Source organism: Salvia splendens, chromosome 13 (genome assembly GCF_004379255.2).
Source record: "Salvia splendens isolate huo1 chromosome 13, SspV2, whole genome shotgun sequence".
Classification (NCBI taxonomy): Eukaryota; Viridiplantae; Streptophyta; class Magnoliopsida; order Lamiales; family Lamiaceae; genus Salvia; species Salvia splendens.
The window spans coordinates 17,384,457-17,404,580 of NC_056044.1; the positions used below are offsets into that span (position 1 = coordinate 17,384,457).

The 20,124-nt window shown below is 49.0% G+C and overlaps 2 protein-coding genes and 1 non-coding gene across 3 annotated transcripts; 2 read left to right on the top strand and 1 right to left on the bottom strand.

Moving 5' to 3' along the window:
- The first annotated feature begins 6,729 nt into the window (after positions 1–6,729).
- LOC121760617 lies at positions 6,730–8,163 on the top strand. Its single transcript, XM_042156256.1, has 2 exons — positions 6,730–7,276; positions 7,367–8,163. The coding sequence occupies exons 1-2, from the start codon at positions 6,730–6,732 to the stop codon at positions 8,161–8,163; spliced, it is 1,344 nt and encodes a 447-aa protein (XP_042012190.1).
- A 282-nt stretch (positions 8,164–8,445) lies between these two features.
- LOC121760618 lies at positions 8,446–10,382 on the bottom strand. Its single transcript, XM_042156257.1, has 2 exons — positions 8,538–10,382; positions 8,446–8,454 (listed from the first exon to the last, which is right to left on the bottom strand). The coding sequence occupies exons 1-2, from the start codon at positions 10,380–10,382 to the stop codon at positions 8,446–8,448; spliced, it is 1,854 nt and encodes a 617-aa protein (XP_042012191.1).
- A 7,900-nt stretch (positions 10,383–18,282) lies between these two features.
- Positions 18,283–18,385, top strand: LOC121763129. The gene has a single exon (XR_006042374.1). It is a non-coding gene; the product is annotated as a U6 spliceosomal RNA (small nuclear RNA).
- Positions 18,386–20,124: the final 1,739 nt, after the last annotated feature.

Genomic DNA, 20,124 nt, shown 5'->3' on the forward strand with positions numbered 1-20,124 from the left:
TCCGCCACCCTTGTTTGTTGCCTCAAAGAACGCCCCATCCGTGTTAAGCTTGATCCATGTGCGTTCCGGGGGGTGCCACTTAACCGGCATAACTAACGGTCTCGGCCCCCTTGTCTCGGGGTGATTCGGAGGGCTCATTCCGAGTTTCACTCCCTTCCAATGCTTCGGCTTGATGTGACCATTGGTCATGTTGTTGTGGATGAACAAGTGAACTTTTTTTTTTTTTTTTTTTTTTTTTTTTTTTTAATCAAACACCTTCACGGTGGAGGGTTCGTGGGTCCCTCATCCCTATATTTCAAAAGTGGTTGGATACAAAACGTGGCCACACCCGAAAGTGGTGTGCCTAAACGAAAATTAGGAGTAGTATGCGGTCCGGTTCCACAAGCCCGGACCACATCATACTCCCTTTCAAAAGGTAAAATAAAATTCAATAAAAGAAAGGCTATAACCCTTTCCACCAAAACTCGAGCCTATTCTTCCTCTTCATTATGGACCCGAATGTTCGGGATACCCATTGCATCCATCCTAATCATCGCTGTGAGGTGCCTTGGTGCCGTGAGGGCATTCATACGCCAGTAGTCATTTCTTTCTAATCCCATTTTGGCGAGGAGATCTCCTGCTCTATTCCCTTCCCGGTGGATGAAGGTGATACGGGTGTCTTGTTGGCGCTTGAGGATGAACAAGTGAACCTGCCAAACAACGTTGTACAGTTTGAACTGAATTTGCTCATGTCGACTCCTATTCCTCTCCGCCCAAAGGAACCACAGAATGAGGTATGGCATGACTCGACTAAGGTGTCTCCTATCATGCTGTTGGGTCCTAGCGGACCATACTTGCAACTTGTCCGGGATGGTGTCGTTCACCCTAAGAGATGGGGCCGAGCCTTCGAACCAACCGTCGAACTCCCTCCAGACACATGTTGCTCCCCACCCTCAGATGAAGAGATGTTGAAGGGACTCGGTGTTAGGCCTCCGTGGGCAGCATTGGCACTTCGACGCAAGCTCAATCTTCCTCCATTGGAGCTTGGAGTTAACCGGTATCCTGTTTGACAATAATCGCCAATTGAAGATTGCAATAGATTTTGTTAGGCCAGCCCTCCAAATGTCGTCAAGACCTTGAATTCTTGGCCTTTGCGTGCGGATAGTCTCCCAGGTCGTAGTGAGCGAGAACTCCCCGAGCCGAGAAAGCTTCCATCGAGGAACGTCCGGTTCTCCCGCGACGATTGGGGTATGGATGATTTGTGTGATAACCTCTTGTGGCATTCCAGCCTGGTTGTGAAGTTGACGTAACTTAGCCTCATCCCAATTTCCACCCCCAATGTAGTCCGAGACCTTGGCCGATAAGGCGCCCCTATCGTCAAGGCAGATCTCGCGAAGGGGAGATTCACCAAGCCAAATGTCATCCCAAAAATAGGCATCGCCCTGACCGATCACCCATCTAATATGCGGATTTGCTTGATTTCTCACTTTCATTAGCCGCTTCCATGTCTGGCTACTTCTCCCCGAAGGGGAGGTCGCAAGGGGGGGAGTTTTTATGACAATACTTGGCCTTCATGAATTTAGCCCAAAGTGAATTTTGCTCCCGGAACCTCCACCAAAGTTTGATACTGAAGGCTCGGAGGACTTCTTTGGTCTTGCGAATGCCGAGACCCCCTTCAGGGGTGGGAAGGCAGATCTGATCCCACCCAATCCAATGTGTCTTTTTTCTCTCTGTTGACGATCCCCAGAAGAATCGGGCCATCTGCTGATCCAATTGCTTAAGGGCCCCGGATGTTGGTTCAATGGCTTGGAAAATGTGCAGCGGCACCGCTTCAAGTGTGCTTTGGAGAAGTGTAAGCCTACCTCCAAAGGAAAATGTGCAGCGGCACCGCTTCAAGTGTGCATTCGTCTTGTTGGATGGGAAGAAATAATCTAAGAATTCTAACTTGAAATCCCTCCACGTGCGGATAGAATCCGGAGGCAACCTCAAGGTAAACGGAATCGCTCGTAGGCGATAATCCTCCTCTGTTGCATCATTCGGCCTCTTCTGAATTCCACATAACTTACTGAATTCATTTAAGAACTCATACGGACACTCATTTTTACGCCCAGAGAATGTCGGCAAGATGCCGAGTACGTTTGTCTTGATCTCGATAGTTCTCTGGCGTGGATTCATCACTATAGCTTGAGCTGGTTCTCCATCTAAATGGGCAGTGAGAGAGCCGATTTCTGGATCTGGGTCTACCACCTGCGCCATGACTACTTCCTCTGCTTCCCCCGTCTCTGACTCTGTTTCTGATTCGGGTGGTGATTCTGGATCTTCGCGTCCTGATGACGTCCAAGATTTGTCGCTAGTAAATTCACTCGGAAACGGATCTCCCGTGGTGAACCCTGATCTGGTGGTCACAGTAGAGACTGTATCCTTAACCCGCCAATCAAACTGGTCGTGTTTCCACCTAGATGAGTTGCTCCAGTAGGTAGATCTTGAGCATCTGCTCATAAACTATGCAAACAAAAGAGAAGGAAAACAAATCAAAACTATATACACCACAGACTCTGAACACTAACACTAAGCACGCCATCCATCCCCGGCAACGTCGCCATTTGAAGTGGTCTTGTCCTCTCGCTCGAACTCTAATGTCGAATGACTAGACTCAGGAGTAAGCAAGTGTGCACATATGAGAATTAATACAAAGCTCGGTCCAGACACAACGCTCCTTAAATCCACTGGATCACTGGGTCCAGGAACTCAAGAGAACTACAGTGTTTTTGTCGTTGGACACACTCGACTCCCCTTCAAAAATAAATCCCTCAACCCGAATACTATGAATTAGTATAGGGAAGTGGGGTCGATCCCACAGAGATGGATTCGCAAGTAGTGCTAAGAGACTATGGAAACAAACGGCTGCTGCCTCGCAAAGGGGTTAAGATTTAAACTATCACTAGATCTAGGCAAGAAATGTAAACGCTAGACCTAGTACACAGAAAACTTACTAGAATTAGACATCAAATCCGAAAGACACAATTACTCCCTAGACTAAGTAAACAATTACCTAACCTAGCTAAACAGAAAGCAACTAACAGTGGGGACCATGTTTCCAGAAATAGCAAGTACGGTAAAAGCTGCAGACAACCAACCTATGCAATTTCCTAACCAACTCAGACGCGTAAATGCAGAAAACAGAGCATACCCCTGGATTCGAACAGAATATAGAAATTTGGACGCCGGAAACTTGCTACGAATCGGAAATACACCAGATCTACGTGAACTAGGCGAAATGAAATGAAAACACGTAAGTGCGGCATAAAATTAAACACCCTTGCTCAGCATCACGTCGGACGCTTAATCCACTCCGGATCCAAGCAATCCAAACTCAACAATCAACAGAAATCAACTCCATAACTCCGATTCTAACAGATCAGCTCCGATCACCGCCAAATTTCAACAATCACGAACAACTCCACAACAATAACCAGACAAAACCCCGATTCATTCACAAACCAGCTCCATTCTCCCAGATTCAACCATTAACCTGCAATAATCCAGAAATCAACCAACTCCGACAATCCAACTCCAGAATTCAAGTAAACACAATCAAACAACAGTAACCATCACGATCGACGTAAACGAAAACTAAACTTGCATAAAAGTAAGAAATATCCAGAAACAAAAGAGGACCGAGCTTCGAACAGCGAAGCTCGGTGAATTCAGCAGAAACGAAAGCGAAAAGTAAATTGTTTCTTCACCCTAAAGAAGGACGTTGTTACAACCAGATCGAAAATGTAAGAAAGCTAGAGGTGAACCCCCTAGTGTGCCATGAATTTCCCACCGAAAGAACCCAAGAGTGTGAGAGAATGGACTAAGCTACAGGCTGTTAGCAAGGTCTCCATCGAGAAGATCCCTCCAGCTTGCATGCTTCTTCCTTTTATAGATGCGGACATAGCCTTCTAGAGTCTTCGTAGAAATCCCTATTCTACCCTTCAACTCCGAGGCTTCCTCCGTCAAGCAATTTCCTTCATAATGTCCACTTTTTCGCCAGTTTCCTAGGACCATGCAAGCGTCCTTTTCTTTTCCTGGATCTAGCGAAAACCTTCACACCTAGCTTAAATCGTGCGTTAGACCCATTAATTTCATGAAATAACCGACGCATGAAATTAGCCTTATCAAACTGCTCACACTTGAATCTCCGCCCCGGAGAAGTAGATGGCCGGGATGCCGTTAGATGTGGTGGCAAACCCAATGTTTTGGATGTTCTCTGGGAGGAAGGCTTGCGGACCTTCGGGGTTCGGGGACTCTCGAACCATGTCGGCCATGGAAATCGGCTTGATGGGTACCTTCTCGGCCGCCCCACTTTCTCGCCCTTGATTGTGATTCATCGGCCTAATGATCTCGTTGGGGGGGTGGTTTCCACTTGAGCCATTCCCTTGAGGTCCTACGGCCAAACCATCTACATGCATTGGGGTAAATTTGTCCCAAGGGGTCCCCAAGGTGGCGTTGGGCCGTTTGGAGCTTGTCATGGTCATGGTCGGGGCCGCGAGAGCCATCGTGGCCCGCACGGAGTTGGATTCCATCTTGTCTTTCGGCCAAGCCGGCCTCACCCCATCACCCGACGCGCCGTTTTCAAAGTTGTCCCGGATTTTCCTAGTTCTCCCTCGCTCAAGTGGAGGGAAGTCGGAGAGGGTGGGGCCATCAGCAAGTAAGGGGTTGGGGGGAGTGATCTCTTTTTGGTATTCAAGGAGGAGCGGGGTTTCCATCGACCGGATGGCGGTTTCCAGTGGTGGGCCGGCGAGGAGGGGTTGTGCCGCCGCGGAATCAAGGATTTCCGCCGCCTCCAAAGAGAGTACTTGCAAGATATCATTCCTTTTTGGCTTCATTTGCTGCATTGGGAGGGGGTGGCATGAGTCTTCACATGGTTTCTCTTGTTGGTAAGGGACAAAGGTGCTTTTGGAAGGGTATTTTGGTTCAATGCACATTTCGGGTAAGTTGACTAACCCACTCTCCAAGGTACTTTTTGGAGCACATGGTTCAGCCCCACCCTCTTGGGATACGCAAGTGAGCATGGCGTCACCTTCCCCAACGGTAGTCTCATACACAGCGGGACCTTGGTCGGAGGGGGGGTCCGGTGCACCTGCTGGGAAGATCGCAAGGGCCACGTGCTCCATGTGGTCTCCATCCGGAGGAGTGTGGGCCAAATGGTGGTTTTCCGGCCTCAATGACGGGGCTATCATCCGATCCGAAGGTGAGTTTCTTCCGAAGTTGCTTGTCCTCCGGGAGTGGTGAAGGCACGAACCTTTTCCAACCATGACCTTTGGTGGGGGGAGCCGGTGTGCTCTTTCTCGCGCTAACCCGGCTCTTCTTACTCTTCATTTTCAAATCTTTGGCCGAAAGCTTCAGGATTGAGGCATCATTCGAGTGGAAGACCATGAGCTGGTCCGGGATAGTACTTGCCGTGTCGGGGTCCGGCGGAGCCGGGATGGGGCTCGAGGTAGGATCCGGCATGGCCGGCCGAGAGGCGGACACGGATGGCTGGTCTCGCAAGAGATAGGGATGACGCACCGGGGTGGAGGTTGACGACGAGAGGTGTTGGGAGACGGCGGGTGAAGTTAACCCTTGGGTGGGGAGGGCCGAGTTATCAAACGGAGATGAGATTGCTAGAGAGAAGGATGAGCATCTCTCTCTAGAGTCCTAACTAGGGTCATTACCTTCATCCTCACGAGAAGACTTACTCCCCTCCTCCCTCAGGTTGTCTCTCCAAATCAAAGCGGGTTTGTGAAGGGCGGATGCTAAATGATAGCGTCCTCCTAGCGCAAGAGATGTTCCATGAGTTATCGAGAAGCTCCCCGGCCCCCAATGTTGCGATCAAGATCGACATGGCTAAAGCCTACGACAGAGTTCAGTGGCCTCTTCTGATCCAGGTTTTGGACCGGATGGGATTCCCGACCCAGTGGATATCCATGATTGAGAGGTGCGTGGGCTCATGTTGGTTCTCGGTCCTAATTAATGGAATTCCTTCCGGTTTCTTCAAGTCATCCCGTGGCCTTAGACAAGGTGACCCTATTTCACCCGCCCTGATGATATTGTGATTTTCACTCAAGCGGCGGAAGCCCCGCTGAGACGGCTAAGAGCATGTCTTGATGAATACGCGGGAATCTCTAGACAACAGATCAACCTCGCAAAAAGTAATTTCTACATTGCCGAGAAACACGAGAGATGCGCCGACCTAATCCAAGCCGAAGGTGGATTTTCTCGAGGTACTTTCCCTTTCCTTTATCTTGGGGTCCCTATCTATTGAGGGGTGAAGCGTACAGACATGTTTTTGTTCCTCCGGGAAAAGATTGCTGCGAGAGTTACGGGCTGGGCGCACCGTCATCTTTCGTTTGGAGGAAGGCTTACTCTCATCAAGAGCACACTCGAAGCGGTGCCACTCCACATCTTCCAAGCTATCGAGCCAACCTCCGGGGCTCTCAAGCAATTGGACCAACAGATGGCTCGGTTCTTCTGGGGTTCGACAAATGAGAGAAGAAAACACATTGGATTAGATGGGATCAGATATGCCTCCCGACTTCCGAAGGGGGGCTCGGGGTTCGAAAATCTAAAGAAGTGCTTTGTGCCTTCAACATCAAGCTATGGTGGCGTTTTCGAGAGCAAAGTTCGCTTTGGGCTAGATATATGAAGATGAAATACTGCACGAAGACTTCCCCCCTTGCGGCCAACCCCTCCGGGCACAATAGCCCAACTTGGAAAAGACTCATGCGAGCGAGACATCAGGCGAACCCTCACATTAGATGGGTGGTGGGCAAAGGAGAAATCTACTTTTGGGATGACATTTGGGTGGGCGAAGCCACTATTCGGTCCCTAAGTTTTGATGATAGGGGCGACCACAACTCCTTGGTTGAGGACTTTCTCATGGATGGCGAGTGGAATGAAGCCAAGCTCCAACAACTTCACGACCAGGCCGGCCTACCACAGCAGGTAATATCTCAGATCCTAGATACTCCGGTCATAGCTGGGGAACCGGATATCCCAAGGTGGTCCCTTTCTAGACTTGGAGAATTCTCATTAGCAACAACATGGGACACCATTCGCACACATAGACCAAGGATTCAGGAGCTCGATGACATTTGGAGGGCCGGCCTGACTAACTCTATTGCAATCTTTAACTGGCGCCTCTTGTCGAACCGCATCCCGGTCGACTCCAAACTCCAGTGGAGGAAGATCGAACTGGCCTCAAAATGCCAATGCTGCCCCAGGAGCCCTAACACCGAATCCCTTCAGCACCTCTTCATCCAAGGCCGAGGTGCATTTTGTGTATGGCGAGAGTTCGACGGGTGGTTTGGAGGGTCAGCACCCTCTCTGCGGATAAATGACACCATTCTGGATTGATTAGAGGTCTGGTCGCACCGGATGCAACAGGATGATAGAAAACATCTCTGCCGAGTCATTCCGTACCTCATCCTTTGGTACATTTGGGCGGAGCGTAACAGAAGCCGGCATGAGCAAACCCAATTCAAATCGTACAACGTGGTGTGGCAAGTTCAGATATTTATCCACAACAACTTGGCCAATGGGACCATCAAGCCGAAACACTGGAAGGGGGTGCATTTGGGAATGAGCATTCCGAGCCAGACAGTCTCAAGGGGGCTGAGACCATTGGTGATGCCGGTCAAGTGGCATCCCCCCGAGGGCTTGTGGATCAAGGTTAACACGGATGGGGCATACATGGAAGCTTTGGATAAAGCAGGAGGGGGAGGAGTGGTCTGTGATTGGACCGGAAAGTTGCTTGCGGCTTTCTCGACCCCTCTCGATGCCCACTCAGCTTTGGAGGCTGAACTCATGGCGGCTCATTGTGGACTCGAGCTTGCGAACGAGCTAGCGCAGCTCATATGGATGGAGACGGACGCTGAGCAAGTCGCCAAACTCATCAATGGTAAAATGTGGGGGCCGGCACACGTCCGTCGGGTCATGGCGCGGCTCTTCCTCTTCAAGCAACAGCACATCATCCGCGTCTCATCCATCCCCCGGGAGTGGAACCAAGCGGCCGATATGCTCGCTAAGATGGGCTTGGACCAGCAAAGCTACCTTCGTTACTCTGCCCAATCAGCTCCAAGACCCCTAAAGGACATCATTAGAATGGAAGAAATGGGAATACCCAACATTCGAGTTCGGTTTGAAGAACACGAGTAGCACTGTTGCTGAGGAAGGAAGGAGTGTTTTATCTTTTGTTTTTGTTCAATTGTATTTTGTCTTTTGGAAGGGAGTATGATGAGGTCCGGGTTGTTGGATCCAGACCGCTTTCTACTCCTAATCTTTGTGTTGGCACACCACTTTTGGGTGTGGCCAGGATCTGTACTCAACCTCTTATGAAATATAGGGATGAGGGACCCACGAACCCTCCACCGTAAAGGTGTTTGAAAAAAAAAAAAAAGGTCCGACACGAGAACTCGGGGATCGCCTCTGTCGTCCAAGCTAAGATTCCTAAGGGGTGTATCACCAATCCATCGGTCATCCCAGAAAAAGATGTTCCCTCGTCCTACAACCCATCGGTGGTGCGGGTGTACTTGTGCTCGGACCTTCAGGATCCTCTTACAAGTCGAGCTATTTCCACCCGACGCTCTAATTGTGAGGGGGGAGCGTTTGCGGCAATATTTGGCCATCATGTATGTTGCCCATAAAGAATTCTGTTCCAGGAACCTCCACCACAATTTGAGACTAAAGGCTCGAAGCACCTCCTTAAACTTACGAATGCCAAGGCCTCCTTCGGCCGTGGGGAGGCACGCTTGATCCCATCTGATCCAGTGGGTTCTATTCTTCTCACTAGTCGATCCCCAAAAGAACCGCGCCAATTGTTGATCTAGTTGCTTGAGGGCACCACAAGTGGGCTCGATAGCTTGGAATATATGAATTGGGACCGCCTCCAATGTGCTCTTGATGAGCGTGAGTCTTCCCCCAAAGGAGAGGTGTCGGTGTGCCCATCCCGATATTCTAGCCGCAATTTTCTCTCGCAAGAACATGAACATATCAGTTCGCTTCGCCCCACGGTAAATAGGAACACCAAGGTATAGAAAGGGGAATGTACCTTGGGAAAAGCCACCCTCGTTTTGAATTGAGCTTGCCCATTCTTCATGGACATCGGCAATGTAAAAATTACTCTTGGACAAATTGATTTGTTGGCCCGACACCTCCGCATAATGGTCCAAGCATCCTTTTAGTCTTCGGAGGGAGGTTGGGGCTGCTTGAGTGAAAATGATTATGTCGTCCGCATAGGCAAGATGGCTGATTTCCATGCATCCCCGGGTGGCTTTGAACGTCACCCCTTTCTTCCCCAGGATCACCTTATCGAGAGCACGCGAAAGGTAGTCGGCGGCAAGCACAAAGAGCACCGGGGAGATGGGGTCCCCTTGCCGTAGCACAAAGAGGATCTTCGTGATTACCTTGTTAATGACATTACATAGGCTAATTGGCCAGTAGTCTCCCCACGTATTCGGTACCGGTTTCTTAGGAATGAGCACAATACTAGTGGCAGTGATGCTTCGGGGAAGGAAGGCCCCCTCTAAAAATTGTCTAATCGCATCCACCACATCTGCCCCTACTATGCCCCAGCATGATTGGTAGAACGTGGCTGTGTAGCCATCCGGGCCAGGAGCACTATTACCCGCAATATCAAAGACAGCTCGCTTAACTTCATCCTTATCCGGGGGGGTGGACATCCCCTCGAGTTGCTCCGACTGTGGCAATTGTCTAATTATGTCAAGGTCCGGTTCCATGAGCTCCGGATGATCCGGCGCCAAGAGATGTTGGAAGAAGTTAACGGCCGAGTCTCGGACTTCTTTCTCATCCGTAATTTCCTCCCCGTTGTCCTTAATCTTGTGGATTCGCAGTCGAATCCTCTTTTGCTTCACCCAACTTTGGTAGAATTTGGTATTCTTGTCCCCATCCTCGAGCCACCTAAGGGCTGCTTTTTGTCTCCAAAAGTCCTCTTCCATTTTAAGTAAGAGGATGTAATTCGCGACATCTTTGTTAAGATCCGCTCGATTCCGGGGGGCGGGGTTTGCCTCAAATTCTGCCTGGGCCACGGCAATTCTTCCTTCACTCTCCCGGAGGTTGGCATGAATGTTCCCAAAAACCTCTTTATTCCACCTCTTGAGGGTCTTCTTGGTCCTAGCGAGTTTGATCTTCAGGTTGAGTAGTCCCTCTGCCTCCGTGGGAATTCCCCAGTCTTCATGGACCAGGTTGATAAAGCCCTCGTGTCGGGTCCACATATTTTGGAACCGGAAGGCTCTACCCCCCTCACTGTTGTTCATCAATTTACATCGGACAAGGACCGGTCCATGATCCGAAGCAATCCGAGGGAGGTTGGATACCCTTGTTGCTTCAAAAAGTCGAGTCCAAGGCTCGCTCACCATCACCCTATCAAGCCTTTTGAAGAGGTTGTTCTTTGCCCATGTATACTCCCAATCCATCAAAGCCTGGGTCCACCACTCTACAATCCTCAATGGCCTCAGCAAAATCAATCATCTCCGCCTGTCGGTTAGTATCGCTCCCAACCCTATCTTGCAAGGATAGAATGGTGTTGAAGTCCCCGCCAATAATCCAAGGAAGCCCTTCAGTGGCTATCGTGATATCTCTCATTTTATCCCAAAGGGTGTTCCGCTCCCCTCTAGTACACTTTGCGTACACGGCCGAGACAAAGGTGTCGCAAGGTAGCCGAGAGCATGTGAATTTTCCATGTAGGATTTGCTCCGAGTCGTCCTCGACCTCAAAATTCGCCCCTTCTTCCACAAAGATCCAAATCTTTCCATTTGAGTTCGAGGCCTTGAAGTCCAACCCCAAGGCTTTTGAAAATTTCCCCGGGTTTGGTGCCGTGAGTGGCTCCATTATTGCAAGACAATGAATATTGTGAGATTTAATTAGCCTATTAAGGACGTTTTGGGTTGTCGCGTTCGTGATTCCCCTTACGTTCCAAAATAAGAAATTAACTGACATGATTAACAAGGGAGAATCGTACCCGGTGGGTGTGAAGGCCCTCCTTGGAATTCCACCATATGACTATTATTTTCCCCTTGGCATGTCTCGGTGTCCATGATCTTTGGGTGCTCCCCGGAGTCATCCATTTTAGGGGGCATTTCCGCATCCCATTCTTCATGATCTCCTTCCCCATCCTCGGCATATGTATCACAAGCCATGAGGGAGTAATATTGGTTGGTGCTCATGTGGTTTCCCACCTCTCTTGCTTCGGCCTTCTCCATGTCAAAGTGACGAAACGAGCCTCGTGCCCCCCTTTGCGCACCAGCATCCGTTGACACCTCCTGTTGATCGAGATTCTCCCCATACCTAGCATTCTTCCGCCCCCCTTTAGGAGAAGTGGACCTAGTAATCGGACCCCTAGGGTGTTGAGCGGTTTGCGTGCCTCGACCTACTTTGTTGGGGTGAGGTTATCCGAGCCACGTTCCACTTGGAAATCTCCTACTATATATGGTCCCACCCAGCTTGTTCCATCTGTCGCTTTTGATTTCGAGCTTATTCTTAAAAGGCCTTCCTTTTGCTTATTCTTCCCGACTTGTTTCCATTCCAAGTTGTTATCAACTTGCCTCGGCTCGACATTGGTGGAAGTGGATCTTTTTTTTTTTAACATAAACGCCCTTTGTGGGCGGGAGGTTTAGGCAGACCTCCAACCCGTAAATAATATCAAAATAAAATGTTCTAACAACATGATCTTAGCCCAAAAGTGACTAGGATCTAAGCAAGAACATGAAGAAGCCAAAAAGAGGTCCCACAAGTCGGGATCATCTGTGCTATCGAGTGGAAAAAGCTAACTAAACACATATGAGTGAGAAACGAAAAATTAAAACTAACCACCAAAGAAGCTGGGTCAACCGACATCTCTACATCGGAAACGGAAGTTAGGATATCCCAGCTGGTCCATCCTAACCAGCGCCTGCAGAAACCAAGGCGCAGAGGTTGGATCATAATAAGTAAGGGCAGGGGTCTGAACCCCCCTACCTGCAAGAAAAGTCAGCAGCTCGGTTCCCTTCTCTGTAGATGTGTGAGAACCGAACATGCCGCTGAGCAGTCATACTCCGGATCAAAGCCATGTGATGTCTGAAATCCGCAGCGCCAAGCTGTCCAGATGACAACAAGGTAACAAGAGCCGCTGAGTCAAGCTCAATCCAGATGTCTGTCGAAAGCTCCATAGCCATCTCGAACCCCCGAATCAGATAAGTGGATCTTCGCTCTCCATATTGTGGCTGCTTTTGAGGTGCTTGCACTCCTTGGTTTTCTCCAGCCCCTCGGTGAGGTAGTTTAGATGGGATGACACTATAGTTTCTCTTGGGAGGCCGGTCCGTCTTGCCCACCGCGTAGCATACATCGCTCTTGTGTCCAACATGCTTGCAATCCCGGCAATACGATGGGATCTTATCCCACCTAACTTGTTGCACCGTCTCGCGTCCACATATATCCAAGATGATTTCTTCCGGGGGAGGCTTTGATATGTCAATTTCCACACAAATTCGGGTGAAAGAAAGTCTTGTTTTGTTGGCCGTGGCCCGGTCGACTTGAATTGGCGTACCCAAGAGCTTGCCGATAGCGAAGAGCGCTGATTGATCAAATAGGTGGATGTGAAGGCCGATCAAGTTACACAAAATTGCCACAATCGGGGACTCACAATATGCATCGAAATCCGGGGACCACTTGAAAACCCTCATAGGATGACAATCAATGTACCAGATTGGGGTTCCTTTTGGTCCACTAAGGAATCGAGCGTAGTCCGTAATATCCTAAATTTGATGTTATCTAGAGTTTTTGTATTTGGTGTGAAGCCGGGATAGAGTGCGAAAACTTACCGACGATGGCGTGTCTGAGGCTCGTCGCCAATTTTTGAATTTCTGCTCCCGAGAAGTAGATAGCCGGAATTTCATTAGATGTTGTCGCATATCCCATACTTTGGATGTTTTCTGGGACGAATGCTTGCGGTCCCTCCGGGTTCGGTGTCTCACGGACCATATCCGCCATGGATTTTGTTTGATTAGATTGTCTACCGGCAAGTGGGATATTCGCCGAGGGTAAGGGCCCCCCTTCTCCAACCTTAGGTGGAACTCCATTGTCGGGCTTCGTGCCACCATCATTCCTCGGCCTAGAACCATTTCGCAGAGTACCTTCCATGTCATCGGTCCTATTGGGCCCAGCCGAGACCAAATCCAAGGTTTTTAGATTGCTCGGGCCTTGATGTGCGGATGTGTCGGCATTTGCTTTCGGCCTGGACCAAGTTTGGTGCGTATGTGGAGCACCACTTTCAAAAGTATCCCTAATCTTCCGGGTACGCCCTTTTTCAAGCGGTGGGAAGTCCTCAACGTAAGGGACATAGGGAACCATAGGAAGGGTCGGTGAGGCAGCGTTCGCTAGCAATAAGGAGGGGGGCGAGTCCACCACCATGTGTCCTTCCTCCGGCTGGTCGACGACAAGAAGTGGCTGCGCCACCATGGAGTCTAGTCTCTCCGCCGAGTCCAAATTAGCAAGGTGGATGAGTTCATGTGTTTGTGGCTTCATTGGAACCTCAACGACTAGCAACTCACGTGAGCCCTCATAGTGGTAAGGCATCAAGACACTTTCAAAAGGTGATTTTGTTCCTACCTCCAAATCAGGCAAGTTGACTACACCTTCTCCCAAGGTGACCTTTGCAGCACATGTGACACCTCTATTAGGATGGTAAGGGACAAAGGAGCTTTTCAAAGGTGGTTTAGTTCCTTTATCCATATTTGGCAAGTTGACTACACCAACCATCATGGAGGGCTGTGCGTCACGTGGTCCATCAAGGTGCGGTGGGGGTACATGCGCGGCTGGCTCATCACTTGCTCCAGCGATCGACCGGCCGTCGCCGGGGGCTTGGCCGGAGGGCGGGATCTCGCCGGCATCGCCACAAGAATCTAGAACAATGGCGCTTTTCTCATCCCCTTCATCATATGCGACGATAGCGACCTCATTTCCGGGACTCGCCGAAAGGATGTTTGTTTTGCATTTTGGACTTCCGGCCGGGGAGCTACCTTCGGTCCCGAAGTCGATCTTCTTCCGGAGTTGCTTGTCTTCCGGCATAGGTGAGAGTACAAACCTTTTCCGACCATCCCCTTTGGTAGGAGGGGCTGGGGTAATCCAAGCCCCTTGGCCTAGCGGTAAAGGGTGCTGGATACCGCGTCCATCCTGGAGGTCTCGAGTTCGAACCCTGGGCGGCGTAATTTGTCTTTCCTCCTTGTTATAAGAGTTGATTTGTAATTTCCTCCTTCATATATATGATATAAATATATGAAGTTAAATTTTTAAAAAAAAAAAAAAGGAGGGGCTGGGGTACTTTTCCTCTCTTTCACCTTTGTTTTCAAAGTTTTCCTTGCCATTTTCATGGAGGGAAGGCTTGTGGAGGAAGCCTCTTCCGACGTGAACGTCATTTGCTGGACCAATGGAGGGTCCTCGGCCGCCCGGAGAACCATTTGCTGGTCCGAGATGGTGCGGGGTTCCTCGGACCCTTGTGGAGGGTCCGGCGGGTGTTCCAGCATGGACGGGAGACGGATTGATGTGAGTTGGTGGCAACGGAATGGTGTGGTGGGAGGCCGATGGGTTCAACCGGAGTGAAGAGTGGTGAGGGAGGAGGTTCGGGATCAGCTTCAACGTCGGCTGGTGGTGCGGAGTGAGGTGTTGGATGGAACAGTTCCGGCGAGACAAATGGGGGTCGGCGGTGTTGATTACTTGAGACAGAGGAATTCTAAAGAGAAGGGAGAGCGTCTCTCTCTAAGCAAGACGAATGATGCAACTGCACGCACATTCGCTCGCCTCGACTTGGGAAACGATCCGGACGCCGAGGCCCATCATCCAGGGTCTTGAGGACATTAGGAAGGCTGGTCTCACAACCACCATCGCCATTTTCAATTGGAGACTCCTGTCTAACCGAATCCCTGTTGACTCAAAGCTCCAATGGCGCAAGATCGAACTTGCGTCCAAATGCCAATGCTGCTCACACTGGCCTAGCACCGAGTCTCTTCAACACCTCTTCATTCAAGGTGCCGGTGCGATTAGAGTGTGGAGAGAATTCGACGGGTGGTTTGAAGGCTCATCACCTCCTCTCGGCTTGAATGATACTATACCTACAAGAATTGACGTGTGGGCGTGAAGAACGCAACAGCCGGGAAGGAAACACCTCAGCCGGGCCATGCCTTACATTACATTTTGGTTCCTATGGGCGGAGAGAAACAGAAGTCGGCATCAAGAAGCTCAATTTAAGACTAGCAATGTTATCTGGCAGATCCTTACATTCGTCCGAAACAGTATGGCCAACGGAAGGCTCAAGCCGAAGCATTGGAGAGGGGTTAGGCTAGGAGTCACCATCCCGAGCCATGCCGAACCCCAAAGGCCACCGCGACTAGCAATGCTGATTAAATGGGAGCCTCCAGACCAGCCCTGGATAAAGCTTAACACGGACGGATCCTTTATTGAATCAACAGGAAAATTCGGGGGAGGAGGCCTTATTCGAAATCATTCGGGAAGGGTGCTCGTAGCCTTTGTGCTCCCCCTCGAAGCACATTCACCCCATGAAGCCGAGCTGCTGGCCATGCACCATGGGCTGAAGTTGGCCACAGAATTTGCGAAGCCAATTTGGCGTGAGTCGGATGCCGAGCAAGCAATCAACTTACTCAAAGGAACAAACTGGGGCCTGCCCACATCCGGGTAGTCATGGCGCACATTGCCCTACACAAGCGCCAGCTCACCCTCCGTACAACCTTCATCCACCGAGAGGGAAACAAGGCGGCTGACCTACTTGCGAAGATGGGTGTGGACACCTGGGTCATAGACAACTTTTGGAGGTCCGAAACGCGCCGAGGGCCCTTAAAGACATCATCCGAATGGAACAAATGGGGATCCCCAACATCCAGGTCTGTGCTGAGGACGAGGCTTAGAAGGTCACCATAGAGTAGGCAGGTGTCGAGCCACCCGCGACACGATCCCGACTTACTCTTTAGGTATTTTGTGAAACTTTTGATATTTTGATTTTTTGGATGTAATAGCTTTTTGTAACCTAGTCCTTGGATTAGGTCGATTGTAACCGAGATTGTTTTACTCAATATAGGGATGAGGGACCCATGAACCCTCCACCAGTATGGTGTTTGAACAAAAAAAAATCATCTCCTTCCAGCCTAAAATATACCGGTCAAGCACCCTAGATAGGTAATCCGCTGCAAGAATGAAAAGCGAGGGAGATATTGGATCTCCTTGTCTAAGCTCTCGAGATGATTTAAAAAAACCAGCAGGGCTCCCATTAACTAACACCGAGAACCAGCAAGGGGAGATGCAGTTCTCAATTAACTTTACCCATTTATCAGAAAAACCCATGTGTTTCAGAACCTTGAGTAAGAACGGCCATTGTACCCAGCCATAGGCTTTCTCCATGTCCAGCTTAAGTACCATATTCGGAGATGCCACTCCCTTCCATAGTTCATGAAATAGTTCCTTAGCAAGTAATACGTTATCACTAAGCAATCGCCCTTTGATAAATCCACTTTGATTAGGTAATGCACAGGTGTGGGTCCGCCTCAACCCTCCGCCCTTTGGGGTGTGTTTGATTAAAAAAAATTCCACTTTGATTAGGGGCTGCTAGCAAAAGTAGGAGGGGGGCAAGTCTTGAAGTAATGAGCTTAGATATGATCTTACTTATCACATTACATAAGCTAATAGGTCTAAATTCTGCCCATCTTGTGGGATTCCTCTTCTTCGGGACAAGAACAATTAATGTGGCCGCAATACCCCTTTGAATCTGTGAGCCCGTAAAGAAGTCTAGCACAGCCTCCACCACATCTTTCCCAATAATGTCCCAACATACTTGGAAGAAAAGTGCTGAGTACCCATCTGGACCCTCTACACTTTCTGTATTAATGTCAAAAACTACCTGCCTTACTTCCTCGGCTGATGGGGCTTCTACTAGCTGCTCCATATCTATATGTGATGGAAGGGTGGGGATGATTTCCAGATTTGGTTCTCCTAGAGGACCCACTTCTTCAGATATCAGGTTTTTGAAAAAAATTTCCACCGAGTTTCTGATTTCCATATCCTCAGTTAAAATCTGTTCGCCATCCTCAATCATGTGAATTCTAGATTTAATTCTTTTTTGTTTCACCAACCTTGAAAAACCTTGTGTTTCTCTCTCCCTCTGCCACCCACTTTAAAGCCGCCTTTTGCCTTCAGAAATCTTCTTCCATTTTCAGCCTCAACAAATATTCAGTCGTGGTTCTATTCGTTTTAGATTGCAATTGAGGGGAAGGGTCTTGCTCATATTTTTCCTGAGCCTCCCTAGCCTCTATTTTAGGTTTCCTAAACTTTTCAAAGATATTTTCAAATACAACACGATTCCATATTGTCAAACTTCGCTTGAGCCGACTCAATTTGAGTTGTACATTGATCATCCCCCTCGTGCCAGTTTCCTCCCTTCAGCATCTATCAACTTCTTGAAGAAATAAGTGATGATGTCTAACCCACATGTGTTGAAAATGAAAGGAAGGTCCCACTCTCGGACCCAGGCCCCTGCACACTATTAGAAGTGGGTTGTGATCTGATAAAACTCTGGGGAGATTTGTGACTCTCGTGGATTCAAAAATGTTTGCCCAGCCTTCTCCCTGTAGTACTCTATCCAACCTTTCAAATGTATCTCCTCTTGCCCAAGTAAATTTAGGTCCATCAGCACCTACATCTAGAAGTTGGCAATCACTAATTTTCTCTGCAAACTCCATCATTTCCCTTGTTCTCTTCTTCTTGCCTCCCTGCCTTTCCTCCTCAGAAACAAAGATGTTAAAGTCACCTCCCACTAGCCAGGGCAATCCATCTAACTTAGCAGGCAAATCTCTAAACTTGATCCACATCCCAGCCCTTCCTTTTCTGGAACATTTCCCATATGCCACTGAAATAAAGACCGGAGCAAGAAGCACAAGAGTTATATATATAGCATGTAGAATCTGTTCAGAGTCATCCCACTCATCAACTTCTATTCCATCTGCCGCAAACATCCAAATTTGCCCATTACAATTACACCCCTTAAATTGCAGACCAAAAATCCTACAAAAGAAATCCGGCCTAGGCTTAACCAATGGTTGTTCAATGATAGCCAAGATCATAATCTTATTTTCTTTTACCAAACGTTTGATGATGCTCTAAGTGTTCACATTTGCCACACCCCTAGCATTCCAAATCAATATCTTGAGTGACATATCAACCAAGAGCAGGTGAGCCCGAAGCATTAAGCTTCCCTTTCTTCCCCTTGTTCTCTTCTTCCCCGTCCCTTCGGGGACATCCGATAAAATTGGAATGATACAGAGAAGATTAGCATGGCCCCTGCGCAAGGATGACACGCATAAATCGAGAAATGGTTCAAATTTTTTTTTTGTTCTCTTCTTCCCCCTCCTTCAACAGAGCCAGAGAGGATTCTCTTTTTTTTGCTCCACAGCCAGACTGAAACATATCTTCATCCTCAGGATCCTCCTCATAATCCCAATCCTTTTCATCTTCATACGTTTCATTTTCATAATCGCCATTTGGTAAAAGTTTTAAATATCGAGTGAAGGCAGAAGGCCTTGCAGACAGCCCACCAGATGATTCTACAGAAAGTGAATCTTACATCGAGAACCTGTTGGAGAGTCCTCTTGGTGATCCTCCTTCCTCTGAGGTTCCCTTTTTCAAGCCCTCAAACTTCCCAAAGCCACCCCCCCTTTTTCCCTTTCCTCCTTCCTTGAACCTGGAAACCTCCCCCCTGATCCTGCACATTTAGATCAAGATCAGCTGCCCCCAGAACCTCCCCCATACCAGAAGACCCCACTTCCCCATAGCCAACCCCCACCCCCCTGCACCAAACCTTTCCTAGAAACTTTCCCCTCATCACCCTGCCCTTTTGAACTTTCAAAATCTTCCTCAGAATACCTCCCCCCTCCTTTTCCTTCTACCCCCATCCTCATAACAGTCTCCCTAGCTCCCTTTTTTTTAGAAATATTACCCTAGAATTTCATCATAACTATTAGGTTGAATTCCGACAGAGAACGGTAACACTGGTTCTGACCAATAACGTTACTTTGTACACACGAGGGTGGAGGGTTAAGGCGGACCCACACCTGTACATTACTAAGGACAATTGCAACGAACAACCAGGAACACCGAGCCGCCCAAAAGTGACGGCTCCCCAAAACCAATTAGAGTACAACGAGGGCCTCCCTACTAACTAGAGTGGTCATCAATGTACTCTTCACTATTCTATTACAATTAACATGGTGCAACCTTCACATCACAAAATCCAAGGTCCGTCACTTAATTGAGGCCCGCAATAGGGATACCCCCGCGATGAACAATCCCTCCCGGATCAAGTTCCTCGATGAAGCCTTCCTTCTCCCGGTGCTCGGCTCGTTAGCACTAGGGGAGCCCACATGAGACATTCATTGAGCAAGTGCTCGGCTCGTTAGCACTAGAGTCATCCCGATCGAATGACACCGTGGCGACATTGTCTTTCAAACGCAAATTGTCGATGTCTTTCAAACGCAAATTGTACACACTTTCCTTCCTTGACAAAGCATTATAAAAAATAATGGATATTTGAGCATAGAAGTGGTACATAGACAAAACAGGTAACGATTATGAAGTCTTCTTCCTAAACCCCTAACTAGTTCAAGCTCCAATTTTAACACAAATTGATGTCAACCAGAAGACGCACGGCTTAAGATTTCAGTTGGAGCAGCAGCCGGTTTTTGGGGACGCAACCGACAGAGGCCGAGGGCCTTCTAAACCTACAAATCAAGCTGGCGAGGGTTAAGAAAGCGCTGAAGCAATGGAACAAAGATGTGTTTGGTAACATCCATGCCAACATGTGAGTAATTAGGGTTTTGGAGATATTGGCGTGGAATGAAGTGATAGAAGCTCCTCCTTCTCTCTAAAAACCTTTCCCTATTGTCTTGCCTAATCCAGACTGGACACCAAGCTTTCCCCCGAGCCATCCTCCCTCCCCACCAACCAAGCCCATCGTCAACCCTTGGGCGTGGAACTCTTGAATTCACCCTCGGCTACGCCGGAGGTACCGCCGAGTACCGCGGCTACCCCCGAAGAGGTGCGCACACTCTCGGACCAAGAGATGGTTTT

Excerpts from the sequence above, each read along its gene's own strand:
- LOC121760618 (XM_042156257.1), bottom strand. The coding sequence starts at position 10,382 with ATGGTGAGCGAGCCTTGGACTCGACTTTTTGAAGCAACAAGGGTATCC.
- LOC121760617 (XM_042156256.1), top strand. The coding sequence starts at position 6,730 with ATGCGAGCGAGACATCAGGCGAACCCTCACATTAGATGGGTGGTGGGC. Across the intron at positions 7,277-7,366 it reads CCTCTTCATCCAAGGCCGAG|AGGTCTGGTCGCACCGGATG; the intron begins GTGCATTTTGTG and ends TGGATTGATTAG.